The following is a 21,264-nucleotide window of genomic DNA, read 5'->3' on the forward strand; positions in this document are numbered from 1 at the left end:
AAAATGTATTAAAAGGTTTTCATCAGCGGAAAATGTTTGTTATTACACGCAAAATGAGAATTTTCATGCCTCTAATTAGAATGTTAAATGCCATATAAAAACCATTACTCCTGTCGGCGCGAAGAATCTCGTTGCACTTGAACTTTAGATTGGCTATTCTTAAAGAATTTGTACTATCGCATAAATTGTTATTTTGCATGAATGCCAACCTCATTCTGCACTCTACGTTATCATAAGACACTCCAGGAAATGCGTAATTACTTATCACGGTCTGGTTATCGAAAATCTCAAAGTAATGAGTAAATTCCACAGTCTTTTCTCGGAAATGTATACGGATGCCTCCTTAAAGGCCAATAGCCTATGTCAAATAAAATCGGCCTAAACGGGAATAGATTTAATTCCAAAGACTCCCGGGTTGAGGAATTTACCAGGATAATTGATAAAAAAAACATAGCAGGAAGCCAAACAAGATAAATGAGAAAAAACATTTTACACAGGCTCAGATACTGGCGAAATTCTCAACCTCATTATTATCCTGAGATACGCAATTTACCCACTTGATAGCCTTATCCTGTGCTTGCAGTGGTGTGGGTAATCTGTTGGCTGAGTTGTTGGGTGATTAAATATGTCAGTTGTTTTCAGAGTTCACTCAGAAGGATATTAAAACGAAGTGAACCTGACTCAAATGAATTGGGATCTGGCGACGTATCAGCGTATCAATAGGCCCACACTTAAATTAATTTTATACGATATATTAAGGCATTTCCATTTCAATTGATAGCTAGTGTAAATTAATCTTTGACATTTTACATAAAATGGAAACAGAAATTCAGTTGAATGGGTATTTTAATTAGTAGTAAAATACATATTTTAGATATCCAAATTATTACCTAGATAAATATTTAGTTTCCATTACTATTTTGGTCCAAAAGTTATTCATTACGTAATTAATTTTAATAAGAGATATCAAAATTCTCCTTCTTCTTCTTTCTTGTGTAACTATTCACTTTTTCTTTTAGTCCAAACATTTTTATATTTATAAGCAACTCTTATACTGACAGCCCCCTGAAACTATGCAACGTTTATTGTTCTTATATATCAAGCGAATTATTAAGTAGCCGCAATGTAGTGCAGTACATATTTAACGAACCACGATAATCAAAGCCCCAAACTTTTACTTTCAGATGGCGTCCAGTTATTTATTTTGAAGAGTCTGGATTTTGGTCCAGAATGCCCAGAAAAGTTTTCAATTACTTGAAGCTGGCTTAAGAGTTTGAGGTTTCCCCTTTGGCGCGCTCGAATGGAGTTCGACAAAAGCCTGTTGTTTGGAAGCAGTCGTCGGTTGCTTGGGGGCAGTGACAGGATGTTTTACATAGCTCCCCAGCAGGCGCTGCTAAGGAATGAGGAAGATGACTACCAGGAGGGATCCCTCATCCTGCCGGATTCCGGTTCTCTACTCTACAATGCCACAGAATTCCAGACAGGCGATGAGGGGGCGGCCTTCGGCTATGGATCCACCACGACCATCAGTGGATTAGAGTTGGAGAACTATAACTACACCGTGATAATGAATTTTAGTTGCGACGGGGAAAACATACAATCGGAGGATCTGTGGTCTAGTGTTTACTTCAGGAGCCTCGTCTACATGCTATATATTCCCATCTTTATCTTTGCTCTTGTCGGCAACGGAACAGTCTGCTATATTGTTCAGTCTACGCCGCGTATGCGCACTGTCACCAATTTCTTTTTAGCCAATTTGGCACTAGGCGACCTTCTGATGTCCCTCTTCTGCGTTCCCTCGTCCTTCATTTCGCTGTATATTCTGAACTACTGGCCCTTTGGCATCGTGCTCTGCCATTTTGTGAACTACTCGCAGGCGGTCTCCGTGCTGGTTACCGCTTATACTTTAGTGGCCATCAGTGTTGATCGCTATATAGCCATCATGTTTCCTTTGAGGCCACGCATTACTAAACGGTAAGTCGACAGGAAATAATTTATTCTGATTAATATTTCCGTTTTGTTATTTGTTTGTTTAAGTTAAGTTTCAAATATAGTTTAATTAAGGATTCGCTTCATTATTGCTTAAGAACATTTTCCAAGTGACCTTAGCCACTACCAAGTTTCACACAGTTATTGGCGTGCCTGGCCACTGTTAAGTGGCCAATTGACCTGAGCGACTAAAGAGTGAGGGGCCCACAGGCCTTTAGAGAAACGAAGGCTGAGCATGGTGCCTCTGGTTAATTGGCTTAAATAGTAATCCAACAGGCAGACGCAGCGCTTGCTAAAAATCCAAAACGGCCGAGTGGCAAACAGCAATTGGCCAGACACATTGTAGACGTCAATTTGTTTGTTAACTGAATACAGTTGTTTCCCGTCAGAAACTCTACCAACTCACCAACTCTCGGTGTCACTTCGCTGACATCCATCTCATCTCCCGTTGAGTTGAAGAGCTGCCTTGAGTCTTTCAGGCTCGAGCGACTTTCAATGTACGATTGGGAGAAGGAAAGAAATGTCTGGATAGAATATAAATATAATAACTCTAGAATGAAAATATATATGAAAATATAAAATTACTTAAAGGTATAATATAAATTAAGATAAAAGATAGTTTTTTCATACCTTTTTTTATTGCATTCTATATGCAAATTTGTAGTTACCATTTTTTCTCACTGTTGCCCAAGTGGAAGTCTTACTGACGTCAATGTTTTGCGTGTGCGTGTCGGCACTTCAGGGTGTTCGTGGGCGGTAAAAGTCATTCTTCGTGGCTTCTTCAAATATTAGCCGGGACATAACGTAAATATGGCTGATAATTATTCAACACGACTGTAATTTACCCGCACGCAGCTACCGCTGAGTGGTCTTCAGGAAAACAAACAGTACCGCTTAATGTCCGCTTATCATGCTCCACCGAACTCCAGCATCACTCAAATGAATTCAACAATTCATGAGAGCATTTTTCAAATTCAAAAGAAAAGCGGATGAAAAATGACTTTAAGTTATACACATTTAAATATTTAAAAGCAAATGAAAGATCTTAGAACCCACTCAAACATGGCCTGTTTTCTTTTTTGCAGTTATGCTGCCTTAATCATCAGCGGCGTTTGGGTGATTGCACTTGCTACGGCTTTGCCCATACCAATTGTTTCCGGACTGGAAATACCCATGTCGCCATGGCACGAGAAGTGCGAGAGGTAAGTACCCAGCTCCTCGGGTAGCAATAACAGGTGACAAAAGGTTATTGAGTGATTTGTATTTACACGAGGATGTCATTTTTAGTCATTAAGTATATTGGTAGACATTGAATAAAGAGAATATCGGAGGTCATTTTATATATTCTTCAATACATTTTCTGATTCTGAGCTTGATCTGCCTTTATGATTGAAAGGCTTCCAGTGTATTTGTCCTGTATGAAATGTATTCATCAAATTGTCTCCGTGCGATGATGGATATGCCTGGCATTATGCCTAACTGGGTTCCTGCCACGGAATTAAAGAGAAGTTCGCTGACTGGCAGGGTTTAAGGGTGTCGGCATTCTTAGAGCCTGGAGCACGTTCTTAAGTGCGGAGCTCATTAAATGTATTACACACATTTTTGTGCCTTCCCACAGAAATCAGAGAGCCTAGCAGTTTTAACCTTTGTCCTGAAGGACAATCGTTGAGTGGGCGAGTATAATGAAAATGCAAATAGCAATCTCATCTGCAGGCTCTTTAACCTCAGTTCAGCTATGCCGAGCACGTTTTGAAATGATGAAAATCATGTCTAATTACTGCAACAGGATAATGGATTTCCAGTTGTAGTTGGACACTGTCAGAATCAGGATGAGAAAGTGGCTATTTAAACTGACCAACTTGAGTTATTACTTGAAATATCAATAATCATAAATATTTCATATTTTATAAAATACTAGAAGATATAATTTATAAACTTGAAGCTTCTTTCTTATTTTAGTTTTTAAGTATTTCAGAATAAAACTTTAGCTGAATGGAACGAAAACTCTGTCAGTACGAGGAAAATAAAATAAGTTTTTGGGGGAGCTCCTCTTTGTTGCTCTTTCTGGCTTAGCATGAAAATGAAATTGCGCACTCAGCCGAGAGTACAAGGGCGTATGTGCGGGTATCCTTTTGTGACAGTTGATTTTAGGAGTCTGCCAGAAATGTCCACTTGAAACTAATGCACTGCCCCTCTCCATATCTCTCTTCCTTCCATGTGATGTCCTTTGTGCGCGTGCATCCATCAGATACATCTGCCGCGAGATATGGCCATCGCGGACGCAGGAGTACTACTACACCCTCTCCCTCTTCGCGCTGCAATTCGTCGTACCGCTGGGGGTACTAATCTTCACCTACACCCGGATCGCCATCCGCGTCTGGGGGAAACGGCCGCCCGGTGAGGCCGAGAATGCCCGCGACCAGCGGATGGCACGCTCCAAACGCAAGGTGAGTCCTCGGAAATCTCTGAATTGCTATTTCGGGGGCCACCGCAAAAACTAATTTGTTTTCAACTGCAACCTTCCATTAGCAAAATCCCCATGAGAGTGGAAGCGGATAAGGGGCTTACTTAGAATATATAAAATGGGCAAAAAAGGTCTAGAAATAACTTTTAGTTCGAAAAAAGCCCACAAAATCTTAAAATTTTAATTAAGTTGTAGTATTAAATTATCAGCTTCAGTTGGTTTTAAAAGTTTCAAACATATCCATATAAATTCACGACTGCTTTTATGAAATTGCGAAAACATTTCTTGCTTTTACTAATATCTAAAACGACTGTAAACAGCTTTATAGGAAAAATGCCAACTCCTTCTGTTTATTTAAATATTATTATTAGTGAATACTCTCCAATTAGTGGGTGTATGTATATTTTATTTTATATTTAAACAAATACCTGTAATCTTCATTTGCAAAATTCCTCTTGCATAAGCTTAGCCATCTCCTGTTTGCGTTTTGTTGACGTTAAAGTTTAACCCCAATCGCAGCACCTTGCCACTGCCTCGATCTGCAGTCAATGACAAGCCTCCACTTGCTGGCTGCTCCAAGTGAACTCAAACCATAGCCGAAACCAAGACTCAAACTGAGCCATCAGCAGACCGAAGTCTGTTGGAACGACAACCACGATGACGACAGCTGTCGAAGCAGCAATCTTCAAATTGATTTTGAATTTTTTCCCCTTTTTTGCTCCGCACAGGCGGAGAAAAATCTGGGGTCAATGGGGAGCAAGCGTGGCAAGGCTGGCTTCCTGCTCCTCGCTGTTGATTTTATACCCTAGCAGAGGGTATCATTACCTATGGTAAATAATGGACTATGGTATATATTATTATACTACCCGATTTGCATCGAATCAAATTGGATAACTTGACTTGACATTTAAGAAGAATTTTCGGAATGTTTCAAGTTTTTGGTGTTCCATTCTTTTTAGTAATCATTGATGAGATGAACTTTAGTTTGATATTACCATATGGTAATTACAAATACCTTTGTTAATTAAGAAGAGTATTTAAACTTTAATCTTCTACATCAAGTATTTCCTCTAACGATATTTTTTAAGACTTAAGATTTTGGGCTGTGGCAGCGTGCCAAATGGCATGTAATGCTCACATAATCACCCGGCACAAGGCACAGCCACTATTTACAATAAACTTGCACGAGCCGCGTTTCGGCAAAAGTAAATGAGAAAAGATTTATGCGGTGCATGTGGTCCGTACTTGGTACAGGGGTCCCCGAACCTATCCACTTGCCAGCTGGAGGCCTATGGCGATGGGATTGCCATTGCGTCTGCGTACAAGTCGTCGTCTGAAGATGCCATCCAGTGTCTTGTGGTCTTCCAGGAAATCAATTTCGATGAGGGTGGGGGTGGGCTGAGGACCACGTAACCGCGTTAGTTGTCAAACGAGCCCCCTAAGTCGATGGCCAATTGTGCAGTTGAATAGAAGAAGAAGAAAGCCAAAAAACGAAATCCAGTTAGCCAAGAGTGTGAACATGGTAGCTGGCAACGACCTTTCCTGGCCAAAAATACAGCTGGCTAATTGGGCAACATATTTTATCCCAAAATTTTGCCTTTTATTGGAGAGAGTTCTAAGGTTTAAAAACATGAATTTATTAATGATACATTTCTGGACTCCTGGAATCCAGATTGAACGTCTATCCCGCCGAAAAACATCCTCTACTGTAGTAAATCCATATTTGTAGACACCGCTTGAGTAGTAATTATGATTGCCATATTTGCGGGAGAACACAGACAAAGAGCTTCAGAGATAACCCAATGACTGTCCAATCCTGTCCAAGAGATCAGACAGACAACCGACAGGGACTCCTTCAACGATCAAACAGAAAGAGCACAGGCCAGAAATGAAAATGAAAACAATTGCTGACAGTTTCGCCCACCGCTGTGCAATATTACCCAATTCGAGCCCAAGGCGATGCAGCTTCATCTGCCATTCACTTTTGCGATGCAGTGGCTCTCAGTGCCCCCTCCAATGTCCAAGCTCTGACCATCCTTCGAACCAGAGATGCCCAAAAAGTGGCTTCCAATAGTTATTTGGTTACTTAACCCGGCAACAATTTTGCTGACTTGGATTTCTCATTTTCTCATGACTGCTCCCTTCGCTCATGCTTCCATCGTCCATCGTTGACAATTTCTTCCTTGTGTCTTTTGCCGTCTTTTCAACATTTTTGCCAATTGGCAGTTGAAATGATTAGCAAATTACTCGATCTCCCCATGGGACCTCGACTGTGTCGCAGCTTCCTCGAAATCGTAATTGTCGCCCGTTGTCAAAAGTCAATTGAAAATTACAAATTTATTGGGTAATCTTTAGCTTAATTGCTTGAGTGGGCAACAGGAAGGATTTATGAGAGGTTAACTGATGGTTTTTAGTTACATATAAGTCTTTCAACCTCAATTCTTATTTTCGTTGAAAATAAGAGAAACAGTCTTCAACATTACTTCTCTCTTTCAACGCTTTTCATTTCAATTTTGCGAGGCAAAAAACGCTTGCATTTATAAATTGCATTCCCTTTTGCCATTGCACTCTGTCAATATTTGTCAAGTGTTTCCTAAATTCGTTTGCACGAGTCGCAATTCACAGTCCATCATCTAATTGCTGGGAAAGACACCGCAGGCAAAACAATCAGTCAAAATCCAAGATCCGAGATCGGAGATCTGGGCAGACGGAGGGGAAATAATATTATTGCTGACTTGGGGCGATGACACTTAACAGTTGTCAGCGGACCCCGGGCGATTGCAACTTTGGATTGAGTACGAATATCACTATTTTGTCAGCTATTTCTTCTTTTTTAAGGTGTTTTTTTTTACACAACCAACTATCGATCTGCAGGCAGCTGGACAGAAGCATTTGCATTTGCCATCTGCTTTTGAGGCTGTTTTGTCAAAGCGTCGACGACTAATGTGTAATGTGTAGGAAACGCGGCTCATTTGGCGCGATTGCTTCTTGTTTGCTGGCAAAACGTTAATTGCATAATTGACTGCAAGAGGCGTAACTCTCGGCCCGAAAGTCACCATGCATTGGCCATCGTCATCATTATCATCCCCTGTTGGCCGTCTCATGGATGGCCAAAGCCCAGACTGATGAGCCATCGCCGGCCGAATGGGCAGCTCCCCAACAGGAGGCGGGCAGCAGTCCAATCCGCAACGGGTTCCCATTTCCACTTTTACTCTTTTGCATTTTTACGCTTCGCCAGGGGGTACTTGTATTTTTTCTAGAGACTTGCTAAACTAATGAGGATATATATTTTGTCCTTGTAACATAAGTAAGGAATAAGGATATTAGCCTTAACGGTTTTTGAAGAAACTCAAAATCTCAAAAAAGTTTAGCTCCTCCTAGAGCCATCGCCGCTCTGGGAGGGTATTCCAACCTTCGGTCTTCATAATTAAAGCTTAAAATTTCTTGTTTTATTTCTCCTAGTAAGGCTGTGGCAGACGTTGCAGCCGCGTCATCGTCTTCTCTTTCTTGAATTGTGTTAAAATGTTAATTTCGTGTTACGTAATCTGTGTCATATCCACCAAGCAGCAGGCAGGCAGTCGGCCAGGCAGCTGGGATCTTCATCATCGTCAGCCTGCACGAGCACATCCCATGGCTGCATGGATACAATGGGGAGTGCATGTGAAAAAAGTGAGAGGATTCCCAGGCCTGGCCAGTAAGTCTTGATCTTCGTCTCCACCCTCCTCTGGCTAGCAAACACAACAACGATGCACATCCACACCCACGCTGCAGATTGGAGTGTTGAGTGCACTTTGTGCGTTTTGTGGCAAATTAAAAGATAAAACCCACAGCGGCAGCGGCAGCAGCTGCAGAAGCAACAACTTTGGCAACAGGCTGCAATTAGTCTCCCCTTCATGCGATTTGTTTATCACACCGCTTAAATCTTCCCCATCTGCAATTCCGGTTCCCTCTGCGATGACCTCAGCTTGAAAACTCTTCAACCCTTCCAAGTCTTTGATTTATTTTCCACCAATTTATTATGGTGTATCTGCAGCGTCTGCAAGCTGCAGCATGCACATTTACACGTTTACGAATGTGGCTAATTTCTACTTCTTCAAGTTTAATTTTGACTGATAAATATTTCCGTTTTTAGGGTATCGAGTTGAAAGCTTTGCTTTATAGGTTTATTGTAAGTAAATGTGAAATTTATACTTAATATTTTATAAAGTTAAAAAGTGGGGGTAATGAGAATTTGATTGCAGTTTCCTGAATATCTAACTAAGTATTTATCTTAGTACCACCACAAATAATTCTACCAAAGAAGTCATTCAAACTCATCAAGCGCTATTCATGACTTCTGCAAATATTTGATGAACCCTGGACAAATATTGACATTCTTAATTCTTGATTATTTATGCAAAAGCCAACTATTTGTCGCGTTCCACGTGGACAGATCATTAAGGCCATTGCATAATGAGCGAGCAGTCCATTAATTATGGAACAAATACGTAGAGGGACATAAACATTAACATTCAACTTTATGGACAACATCTCTGGACTGTTTGCTCTCGCCTATAAAATTTATCTGCCTGCCATTTTGGCCGTTCGTTTTTGGTTAATTTTTGCTTAAATCAATAAAACTAAATGCGGTGTTTATCGTGGCGCAACGGCCAGGAGTTTTGTGGTGCTGGGAACCATAAATTAGTCAATTAACGACCGTAAATTAAACAGAGACATTAAACGACAAGGTGAAACAACACTACACGTATGCAAATAAATTTGAATTCGATTCTCGTAATTGTTAATGCATCTAATTGAATTAAAGCCAAACAGTTTTAATTCACTCCAACACTCTAGAGGGAATCCTCTGACATGGCATTTTTTGGTCAAGAAAAGAGGAGTTTGTGACCAAGAAAGACGGGTAGGTAGCTGCATTTGGAAGACAGCTGTCCAGCATATGTAGTTGCATCTGCTGTTGCTGTTGCTTTTGTTGTTCGCCGTTGCATGGGGAAACATCTTGTCCTCCTCCTGTTTCTCCTCCTCATCTGTCTGTCTGTTTGTGCTTTGTTTGTCGGCTGGGTTGGTTTTGCTTGTTTGTTTGTTTGTTTGTTTGTTTGTTTGGCGTCCGAACAAGTTTATTCTACAAAAGTGAAAGGTTCGGACATGCATTCAACGTTTATGAATGTCGACTGCCAGCGATCTGTGTCAGTGACGCACTAAAATCTGATCAGAAACGAAGGCGATTGCCCCTAATGAAGAAGCCTCACTTGAACTCAGCAGGGGGCCTTTGTTCATTTGCCTGCATTTGCAAAATCGAAATTCAAAAGGGAATCTTGTGATTAAATATTACTATTCACGGTTAGTTTCTAAGCATTTAAATCAAACTTTGGTATCTGAAGTAGAATTCATTGGTGTTGTTCGATTTATAACTAAGCCACGGTAAAGTTCAGATTAAAGACGTTTCCCTCTGTGTAGACACGCACAACCCAACTATGCTCTCATCTCGAAGCCATTGAGCTAGTCAATGGCGATGCTCATTAATGTTAGAACTATATGACCGCATCAAATGGCAGCTGCTACTTTGTCACATTGCGTATACGCCTTGTATGGCGTGGCTACAAATGAATACGAGAGTCGGACAGCTAACAAGCAAACCAGTCGACTGCATTTGGCAAATGCAAATTTGTAGCTGACCAGCCATAATTGAACAATTCAAGTCAAAGTTCATCGCCGCCTGCGTAATCACATAATAATTTAATTTGCCTTCGAGTAGTAACTTGTTTAGTAATTTAATAATAATTTGTGTGATTTACAAATCTTGCAATGAAAGCATTTCAATATTTTTGAGCAAGAGGTGTCCCATTAAAAGTACCATTGTTAAGCGCAAAAGTTCATCACTTGCCGTGCCATCATGTTGGGCCTGCCCAGGGAGCCAAAAGAGCAATTCTCGGCACATTAACCCCGTTTTCGTGTATCCGTGTGGCTACCATCCAGCTGAGCAGCTTGTAATTAAACCGTGAACATCGCCTGCCGGGCTTTTATTTATCCGCAGGCCCACACCCTCGACGGGAGCTTGTTCCCCACTTTGATTTCAGTCTGAGTTTTCATTCGCGGCCTGGGTGATAGTATCAGGTGCACAATAAAAAGCCAAGATGAGTTTTGATTTGTTAAACATCTCACTCAATTAATTGCTTAAACCGTTTTCTATATTATAACACAGATTGCCTATTATAGGAGGGAATAATATCTGAGGTTTATGAAGAGTGGCATAGATTTGTTATATAACAAAACATCGTTTTAAATTGAGTACTTATTGCTAACAGCGTCTTTGAAATAGGGCCAACTTATATAACCCTTGTATGAGAAGCTTATTGCTTATTGGGTATTTTCCTCGGTGCAGCAATCTAATAGGGCGCCAACAGGTAGCCAGTAGACTTGACTTGAGAAATGGCCAGCACGAACAATTTAGATTAAAGCAGATCTGAGGGTAAAGGGAAGGGGATGCTGGTCTTATTACAGACCCAATGCTTCCCTATTTCACCCGTCGAACAACTCAAGGAAAGGCCGCACAAAAATAATTCAAATTGATAAGCCACTGTTAATGGTCAGATCTTAATGACCAGTAGCCACTAAAAAGTGAAGTGACGGCAAAAGCGGGTTAACGTTAACTCTGCTTCGTTTTGGCTGTTGTTGTTATTCCGTTGTTACTTTTGTTGTCGACTGCCATTATCTTCGAGTTGGCACTTTAAACCCGTAATTAGTTTACACTTGCGGTAATTGCGGCATAAATCTTCAACTTGCCAAGTGTCGTAATATCCATGGCCTACACACACACTCACACATGCAACACAATCCCTATCTGGATCCCTGGAGGCGCACGAGTGTGGGTTCCGTTCCCAACAACTTTATATCTGCATCCCTTGCCATACATCAATGCCTCTTCCCAGCTCCATTCCCATCCCATCCCATCCCATTCCAGACAACTGCCGCAAAATGATTTGTGGGCTTAAGTGGAAGTCTGAGCGTCGTGCTCTGCAGAAAAGTTACCAGTGCATCTCCGCCTTGTGGACTCCGAAAACTAAAGTGAATTACAGTCCATCGGTGCAGGTACACTGCTATAAAGAGGAGGTTCTGAATTAGGCAACAAATAATATTACAAAAGGATTGAATATTTCTTGACGGATATTACTATTGATAAATATAGAGTAGAGGGTACACAAGTTAAGGATGTTGCCTATTTTTAGAACTTTTTCCCAGTGTACTTGTGTACGTTTTAGCGATCCGTTTGAGTTGGACTGTTGTCACGCCATTTTCAAATAAACAGCGCCACTGTAAATATCATTTCTATCCGGACTGCAAATAAAACGATGAGCTTGTCTCCCCTGGTCCCAAGCCCACATGGCCCCATCTTTTTGCGTAGGTAGCAGTTGGTAGCGTTTTGGCTAGTGGTTCTCATGGCAGTAATAATATGGCCCCTATCATGGCTCGGGCCTGGCTCATAAAGCAGCATCTGCGACCTTTTCTGCTCCAAAAGCAATTGTCTTGGCCGGAGCGAATGCGTGGCTGCCTTTATGGGTATTGTCGCCCCGTTTTATGGAGCTATTAAGGTGTCGTCTCTGCGACTGTTGCCACAATTGTTCCATTGTCTGCCAGGTACGGAAATGTCGCGTGCTAAGGGCTTCCCCAGTTCAGCAGATTGTTGGGTTAAACGATGAAGTCAATACAGATTTGGCTCTTAACTTATAAGACAAACTAATGGTTAAATATCTCATTTAAGACGATTCGATGAGGTTGTTTTCAATGTATCTTCCTTAATTAATTAAATGTTAGTACTTGGTTTACCGCTACTTCTTCAGGTCTTGGGTACTTCGAAGCCTTTTGTTTATCCTAAACAATTCGCCGAACTAAGCCCATTTGACAGCTTTGTAAATTAAAACCGCAACTCGAGCACCGAAACGGAATTGAATTTCGCTGTAATGGAGGATGTTAACAGAAACTATTAAAAGCCAAGAAAGAGGGTAAAATTGGCTGGGAAAATGTTTCTACTTTTTGTTTTATTTGTCTATCCAATGGATTGTGATAATGTGCGAAAGAAGCTTGCGAAAGTTGAGCACTTTCTCTCTCTTCATTTTACCCGAAAAACAAACAACAGTTCTGCATAAAAGTCGTAGATACAGATACCGTATCCCAGATAGCAGACAACCGCCAACGGACAACCACACGACCATGTATATCCGTGAGATACATTTTCAGATGCTTTTGGCCAGCATCGCGGCGCCTTCAGTCGCTTAATTAAAACGTGAGCCATTGAAGTGATGGTTGTATGATTGTATTGATTAAATTCGAGTAGGAGCAACACCAACTTAGCCAGGGGGCACGCATCGCAGATGCAGCTGCAGATACATTAATGTATCTGAGGCATTCGTGCGGATGCCAATCAGTGGGCGGCGCCTAACTACCTTGATAATGTAAGCGTTTAGCGTAAATGCGTAAAACCGTTACATAATGCAGTGGAATGCTTTTCTGCACATATGCATCCATGAGATTTGCTCCACTTCGCCAGATTCGGTAGTCGCATGGATGACTAAAAACCAAACATAATGCCAATGTCACTGGCCACCAAATTGGTCACACATTCTGGGTCAGCTAATGCTTCTTTCTTACAATCCTAACTTTCAAAAAAGTATTTATAGTTTAATCTGTGTACTAAAGGAAGTATAATCAACTAAACTAACATGACAATGCCACCACCTCTTAAACACTAACAAATACGAGATTAAATCCAAGACTAGTCAACATCTGGCGAAGATTTGCCATTAAATGTAACCAATCCGGCTTATCTTTTATTTTATGGGTATTAACATAAAAAAAATTACAAGTATTAAATGTATTAAGCTTTTTTCCTGGTCAATTTCTGCCCACGTTTCTAGCTGTCTCTTCCTGGAGGGCGAAGTCGTGGCCAAATTTATCTGAGAAAGAAGTAAAAAGTGCAAGTATCTTGTATCGTCGAATGTGCTTCGTACTAAGCCTTCGGTCTGTGGTTATGCCAGAGCATTTCCTGACACGTTTTCCCCTTCGAAAGGTTAAGTGCTGAGCCCGTTTGCCGAGACTTCGGTGGGTTCGCCTCCTTCGCCTTGGCCAGACACTTATGTGGCTTTTGTGGACTGCCAATGCAACTACAACTGCGACTGCCAACTGGCAGACTTACAACTTACAAGCTACAACTGTGGCAAGGTCTGCAAGGTTAAAAGCGGCCAGCTCGTGAATGCGACCACTGCGGTTTCATTTGCAACTGCTGGAAAATCCGCGAATTGCGGATCGCCAGCCTCCGGATTCAAACCAGTTCCACCAGTGACCTTTTCGTGTCTCGCGCAATTTTCATAAGCCCCTAATCGAGCCGCGTGTCAAGTGCGTGAGGCGTTGCATCTGGCGATGATTAAGAGGCGTGGCGGAGGCCTCAAATGGAAGATATTTATATCTTGAAACTTGAAGGAAACTTGCCAAATGTTTGTACATTTTAAGCAAATTGGGCACGCAAAGTAATACGCCACATCCGTTGCCAAAAGTTGTGATTGGGAAAGACAACGGATCCCTGCATGGGGAGAAAATACCAACAACATTTAAAATTATATATTTTATTATAATAATAATATATATTATTGATTTTATATTATTAGATTTAATGATTACATAATTAATATTTCCATTATCAAAGACTTTTCTAAATATATTTTTCTCCGTGTAATTCACATTAACATTTAAGTTTTTACTAAAAGTGCACAAATCACACATGTGCGTGCGTTGTCAGGTGGCAAAGTGCCTTGGGACTTATCGCTTTAGAGGTCTTTAAATTGCCTTCAATTTGGTCTTGAGCGTTTTGGCCTTGCCACAGAATAATCGTTAACTCTTTGGCTTTCCTTCGGTTACGCAATGGGTTATCCCTTTCACTCTTTCACCCGATCTCCGGTTGGGCCATCGATTATCTTTTCCGCATTTACGATGAAGTCATTTTGGCAAAGGGACAATTAACACCACATTGCATACGAATTCGTGAACGCCCCGATACCGCCGGGCATCGTCAACATTTCGGGCACGTTCGCTCATTAATATTTGCACTGCCAATTGAAGCGGCTTCGGTTTGTCTTAACAACTCAAATGGAAATGCTGACAACACCAGCGGCAACAACCACTCGAGCAACGGCAAAACAAGCAACGTCGGCTACTTTGCATGAATACCAACAGCAAATTGATCGGTGATATAGTAGAGGAGTCCTGGATACTCTAACTTAAAATATGATGATGATTTACTAAATGTAAGGAAGTCAAAAAGATACTTATGAAAACTAACTAATATATTTATATTATACTTTTATTTGATGTTTTATTGATCTAAACTAATCATACTACAAAATTAAAGTCACTTAAGAAATGACGAGCATTGGTCAGGTTATTCCCGCTGAGTCCATCGTTTAATGAATTCATTTTCAGTGATTTATGACAAATTCTTTATTCATTAAAATAATTTAATCTTTTAATATACTTTTAATGCGAAACTAATTGGTTAAAATCTCTTTCTAATGTACTTTAACGAGCGACCGATGTACTTCCAATTAGGCGGCAGTTTTAGATTAATTACGAGTGACTGCAATTGATGTTAAAAAATACTTCAATCGGCAGCGTCTTCATCTTCATCTCGGCTGCCAATGGCCAAAAGCGAAAGTTAGCCAGCCAGTTCCGATGGGAATCTCAATCTCTTTGTGGACTGGTCATTTATCTTTGGGTTCAATTTGCGCTTACCCAATCGGTTACGGAGGACTGTGGGTGGGGGTGGTGGCGCTGAGGATTCCCATGCAGATATGGTCACGGTATTGGGAGTTGGGGGCGCTGAATGTGCCATCCTGATGTGCCGAAGAGCCGGTATCCGATGGTCATCCTTTTAGGCGCGTTTGCCACGCGTTTTGCCGTTGCCATAAATCGCCTTGATTATCGCGCCATTCGAATCGACGGCAGAGGTCTACTCTCATCTTTCATAACTCGATTGCCATTGCATCCTGGAGCTGTCTTGCGTAACCAATCGACCGATGGACTGACTACCTCTATCCACTGGACCACTCTCTTCGGTTTTGACTGTCATTTGTCGACCGTTCTTTCACTTTTCGTTTCATGCCCTTAATTGATTTTAACAAGTTTTTCAGCCTCTGCTGTGTTTATATTGGCAATTTTGTTTTTCCCTTGGCATAAAGTGTTTTTCCCTCCGGCCTCCAGGCCCCTCTTTGCTCCTCTTAGGGGCATGCTTACGCTCAATCAATCCTCTGACCTCAGGTTTTTGGGTTATATTTCGGACTGGTTGCTCTTGTCCAAAGTGTGAAAACTGAGACCCATTTACGCAAAATATGATTTCTTGTTTTGACTTTTGTTTTTGGTAGGAGGTGGTGTAGGTTAAGCTTCGATCTGGTGCTGTCAACTTCAATTACTTCTTTCTGAAAGTTGTAAACTTTTAGTTTAAATTAAATTGGAGCAGCAAAACTAAGTTACAAGGTCCTTGAACTGAATTCAAGTTTTTATTCCAGAGGCTGGGAGTCATCGTGGAGTTAGCAGAAGTTTCAGAAGATAAATCCAGTCATTGCAACAGACTCCAAGGAAACTCCATGGCAGCACGCAACAATGGAAAGATACAAAGTTACAGAGAGATACAAAAGTATCTGCCGCCAGAAAAGTAAAAGGAATCCCAGACACTTCACGCATCTTTACGTCTTCGACAGCGCAATTTAAATAATTGTGGTTTCTTCTAGCCACAAGTCTCCAGTCTTGGCGAATTGCATAATCTGGCCAATAAAGTTGCGAATCCGACTCTGTGCTTAATGACCATTTGCATTATCTTCTCGCCAAATTACACAAAGTTCGGCCAGAGGAACTGGCCACGTATCGAGGAGTGGATGTGGATTGTGGATGGATGGATTTCTTTGATGAGTTACGAATATTTCGACAGATATGCAAATGCGAATGGCGTTGCCATTGTTGAATCGATGGACGAAAAGCTCGCACGTTTTTCCCTTTCTTGTCAGCTTTTCTTCGGGTCTCCGGGTTTTTGGGGCACGTGCAGCTGCTGCCCACAGATAGACAGATAGACGTAATGATGAAAAATTGCTCCCAGGAAATGCAAAAATGGCAACGAAGAGAAAACTCATAGCGATTTCCTTTGATTTGGGGAAAACCTTTTAATATGACAGACAACAATATTTCCATTAAATATGCATTTGCTTGTCTCCAAGCTGAAAACACAACTTAACTCAACTCAAAGTAAACAAACAAATAAACCTCAGTGACCGCGATCCCACACAACTTAACCCCTGCGGTTTCCCACCGCAAACATAAATTATACCGCAATTGGCATTATAAACTCAGTTCCAATCCCCCAGATTTCACCTCCATTTCAGCCACTTCGCTTTGGGTGGGAGCCCCAGATATTTCAAATTCCACTTGCCACGCTGCAAGGGAATCAATTGCAAATCCAAATGCAATAAAAGTTTGGCACATGCAAATCAAAGTGAGCGGCGTGCCCTTATTGGATTACAATGTATTTTTCTCAGGGATTTCTTTCGAGAAGAGAACACCCATCCTTCATTGGACTAACAACTACATACATTTTTCTCTAAAAAGAAAAAATATTATTAATGTTTGTTAAAAAGAAAAGTTGAAAGATGTACACTGCTGAAATTTACTGTCAGTTTAAAACCAATACCCTTGCTGGAGATTTAGAGAAGATCCCTGTAAAATGCTCTCTTTTTCTGACTTTAATTATTTCATTAGGTAAATTTTTACGATATGCATAAAAAGCAGACGAATGGTGCACAATCAAAGTCGGCAGTTTCTTTTTCACACGTTTTCTCGCTTATGTTAGATGTGCAACTTCCAGTTTTCGAGGCGTTCGAAATGCACTTCATTTGTAAAATTACGCATACGCCACGTTGTGCGACCCGTTTTATGGACTCATTCGGATTTATTCATGCATGTGCACCTGCAACCGTAATTCGCTTAATTTGAGCACACAACGACCCACATTTCTCCGTAGTTTTTTGGTGTGAATTTGATTTTTATTTTTGGGAATAAAGTTGAGAGGTTTGATAACTAGTTTCCGTTGTTGCAACACCCCATGAAGTTGTAAGGAACTCCAGCTGAACTTTACCCTCCGCGGTAACTCTTCCGCAGTGCCAAAAATGCAGCCAAAGTTTTTCGGTTTTGCGTACAACTTCAAAGACGTCAGCTGCGTGAAATGGTTGAACTGCGTTGGGTGCCAAAAAAAAAACAAAAACGGGGCGAGAAATGTGGCATGTGTGAAAGGTGGCGGATGATTAATGCTCCGCTCTCGACACGACTTTTCCATTTGTCAGTCAAATGAAAAGGCACCGAAATGCGGTAGAATGACACGAGCGAGCAAATTGGAACAGACTGGTATTCAACTAAAATGGCGTCCATTAAAAGGCAACTGCATATTAAAAATGGAAATATAACTGTTGCACATTGCTCCATGGATGAAAGTCATGCCAATTTCAAGTCGGAAGCCACAAGAAACTGCGGTCCGGACATGTGAAAGTGTTCCGGAGAATAGGGAACGCACAACGTGCTGCAATTAAATTAACAGCTCCTTGTGGGTTCTGAAATGGGGGCAAAAAATGCCAGTTAGCAGCTGAGAGGAATGTGGGTGGTGTTAGAGGGTGTTAACTAACTGGAAGGTTGAAAAAAAATTGTAAAGAGAACCTAGCTAACATTTTTCTACTTCAAAGGAAATGCGGTTTCCTGAAGTGAATAAAAGATGCAGAAATAAAAAGAATTCCCTTGAACTTGTGGACTACTTATTCACTGAACGCAGTAGCTGGATATGCTCAGTTAATTTCCTAACTTATAAATTTAAATATTAAAAAACTTGCGTAAACCTAAATGAAATTAAATAAATGCCAGCTGAAGAAATCTTATCTCGTGTCCTCCTTTTTTGAGTATAGATAAAAGTTTTGAGTTCATGGATAGTTTATCAAATAAAAAGCATATATAAAAACTTATTTGGCGAGATTAAAAACTTTATGAAAATTTACTTAAAGTGTGAATAAAAATTGTTGTGCTATTGACTTGAGAGGTTACACTGGGGGCAACCAATTCTCTAGCCCAATTTCAAACGGAAGTCTGCTGTCGACGTAAGAAAATCTAAATCCAATTTAGGTGCAATGGGAAAAGTTTACTGTGGCACACACAACAACTTTTAATTGTCGCCTGCAAATGAAGGTTAATGACAAGCATTTTAACTACTCTAGCCCATTCGCTATCGGACATTAACATTTTCATTTGCCGACGACCTTAGACAATATGCCGCGTTATTTGAATTGCCAAATGGCCAACCGTTAAATGCAAAAGAAAAAAATTACAAATAAAAAATAAAAAGCAACTCGGCGGCAAAAAGTCGTTGACACTAATTAGCATTTAAAAGTGAGCGAGCAGCAACTTTTGAGCCGGCAGAAGAGTTCGAGCAGCAACATTTTCAATTGAATTGAACATCTCGAGCCGTTGGACAGACGAACATACAATAAATAATAAGTCTGAAGATCTCGAATCGATGCCCGATGCGACGATACCATCGCGTACGGATGGAAGATGCAATTGACGCGCCGGCGGCAACATACACGGCAGCAACATGCAATGCACCAACTGAAGCAACACCAAAAATGTCAAATGTAAAAACGGCGAAACCGTTCAGCAGACGGCAGCAAACAGAAAACTAAAAATAAAAAGCGAAGAAAACGCAGAGCTTAAACAAAAATCGCATTCAACAATAAAAAAATTTGCACGCTGCCGTTTGCCTAACAAGCAGGAAGTGTTGCTGGGCCAGACTGGAGATGGAAAACCAATGGGGAAGAGGGGGAGGAGGTGGAGATGGGGATGAGGATGCCGCCAGGTAAAAACCAGCGACAATGGATGCAGGAAGCAACAACTGTCGTCGTCGCCGGCGACTTCCTACCCATCATCCGCCGCCCGGACTCCAAAACTATAACCTCCCACTTCCCAGGGATGCTCCCATATTTTTACCCATTGCGTGAGCTTTATCTTTCAGTGTCAACCTGAAAATATTGCATCTTGCAAGCTTTTATGCAACTCTCCTTTTATTTGCCACCCACTGAGGCGTCATCGTGGCAATTTCCAGGCATGGAAGTCGGAGATATGTGGAGATGCCTGATTAAATGGCATACTGTGTGTTTACATGGGATGCAGGTTATTTTTATAGGCCACGCATTTTTTAATTGCTGTTAGATATAAAATTATATTGTCGAATAATATGTTGACAGCTCATAAACGAAATTTTATTGATAAAATAATTTAGGGTGAATAAAAAATTTATTGGGGGTGTTAAATAATTAAAGTTGTAAATTTGGAGAGTACTAAACTTTTATAACTCATATTTTCTCTTTTATTGTATTCTAAACATTTGGTATGAGTTTTATACGATTATAAGTTAGGAATCCTTATAACTAATAACTAATACATTGAATTTAAAATATACAAAATATAACAAAAAGGATTACTTGACTAATTTTGCAACACATTTAAAGTATCAATCCATTACAACTTACTGAGTTAAGCACTCCGATTCCAATACACTAAATTTCAACCAGTTGACTTTACTCCAATTTAGATGCCTTTTATCGTCCCCAAGGCATTGTGCCCCCCATTGACTGTTTGGCAGCCTCTGTCGGCCAACCGCTGAACATTGTTGCCGCTTATTTTTAGCCGCATTGTTGAGCGTGAGATTTATCGCCAGCTGCGGTTTCTTTTTGGCGATCGGCGCGCTTTTGGCGCTTTTTTCCCAACGGCATTCGGAAGTTGAATGAAAACCGTTTAATGGGGGAAGAGAAAATCTTGTGCTCAGCATTTAAATCAGCGAGTACCCTTTTCATAATTTTTTCAAAGAATAACAAAACAACAACTCATCTGAATCATTTTTAAGCTGATTCTGGAAAAATATTTTTTTTTTAATTTTACTTTTTTGTAAGGGGTACCATCATCAAAATTTGCTAAAAATGGGCGCAAAATTTTGATTCCAAATTTGAATGCAATTTTTATATATTATTTTTCTGAGCTCAGCGATGTATGACATTTTAAATTTGGGGAAATATTTCTTCAGTTATAGGAAAAATACCACAAAGGAAGATCGATTTTTGGGAGTAAAATAACCATCAGAATTCGTTGGGAAATAAATATATTTTTGCTTAGTCTTTTTCGTATAACTTGGTCAATTTGGCACACAGAGTCGTCCGGCAAAGTGGTTTTTGCAGCTAACTATCTATACAATTCATTTATACCATTTTTTGTCTGATTCCGACAAATTATTTTTTTGTCAAAATTTAACTTTTTTGTAAGGGGTACCATCATCAAAATTTGCCAAAAATGGGTCAAAAATTTTGTGTTCAAATTTAAATGTAATTTTTTTATATTTTTTAGATAATCTTTTCCTGAGCTCAGCGACGTATGACATTTCGTAAAATATTTTTTTTTTTAATTTTACTTTTTTGTAAGGGGTACCATCATCAAAATTTGCTAAAAATGGGCGCAAAATTTTGATTCCAAATTTGAATGCAATTTTTTATATATTATTTTTCTGAGCTCAGCGATGTATGACATTTTAAATTTGGGGAAATATTTCTTCAGTTATAGGAAAAATACCACAAAGGAAGATCGATTTTTGGGAGTAAAATAACCATCAGAATTCGTTGGGAAATAAATATATTTTTGCTTAGTCTTTTTCGTATAACTTGGTCAATTTGGCACACAGAGTCGTCCGGCAAAGT

The 21,264-nt window shown here is 40.3% G+C and overlaps 1 protein-coding gene across 1 annotated transcript in view; it reads left to right on the forward strand.

The window, feature by feature from the left end:
* Positions 1-21,264, forward strand: part of LOC108115818 (RYamide receptor) — a 59,805-nt gene that overhangs the window by 25,199 nt on the left and 13,342 nt on the right. The window contains exons 2-4 of the mRNA XM_017227409.2: positions 1,185-1,974; positions 3,075-3,191; positions 4,238-4,436. Of these exons, the coding sequence (XP_017082898.2) occupies positions 1,301-1,974; positions 3,075-3,191; positions 4,238-4,436 (990 nt within the window). The 5' untranslated portion in view covers positions 1,185-1,300. The remainder of the gene's footprint in view (positions 1-1,184; positions 1,975-3,074; positions 3,192-4,237; positions 4,437-21,264) is intronic.

Source organism: Drosophila eugracilis, unplaced genomic scaffold (genome assembly GCF_018153835.1).
Source record: "Drosophila eugracilis isolate 14026-0451.02 unplaced genomic scaffold, ASM1815383v1 contig_367, whole genome shotgun sequence".
NCBI classification, from domain to species: Eukaryota; Metazoa; Arthropoda; class Insecta; order Diptera; family Drosophilidae; genus Drosophila; species Drosophila eugracilis.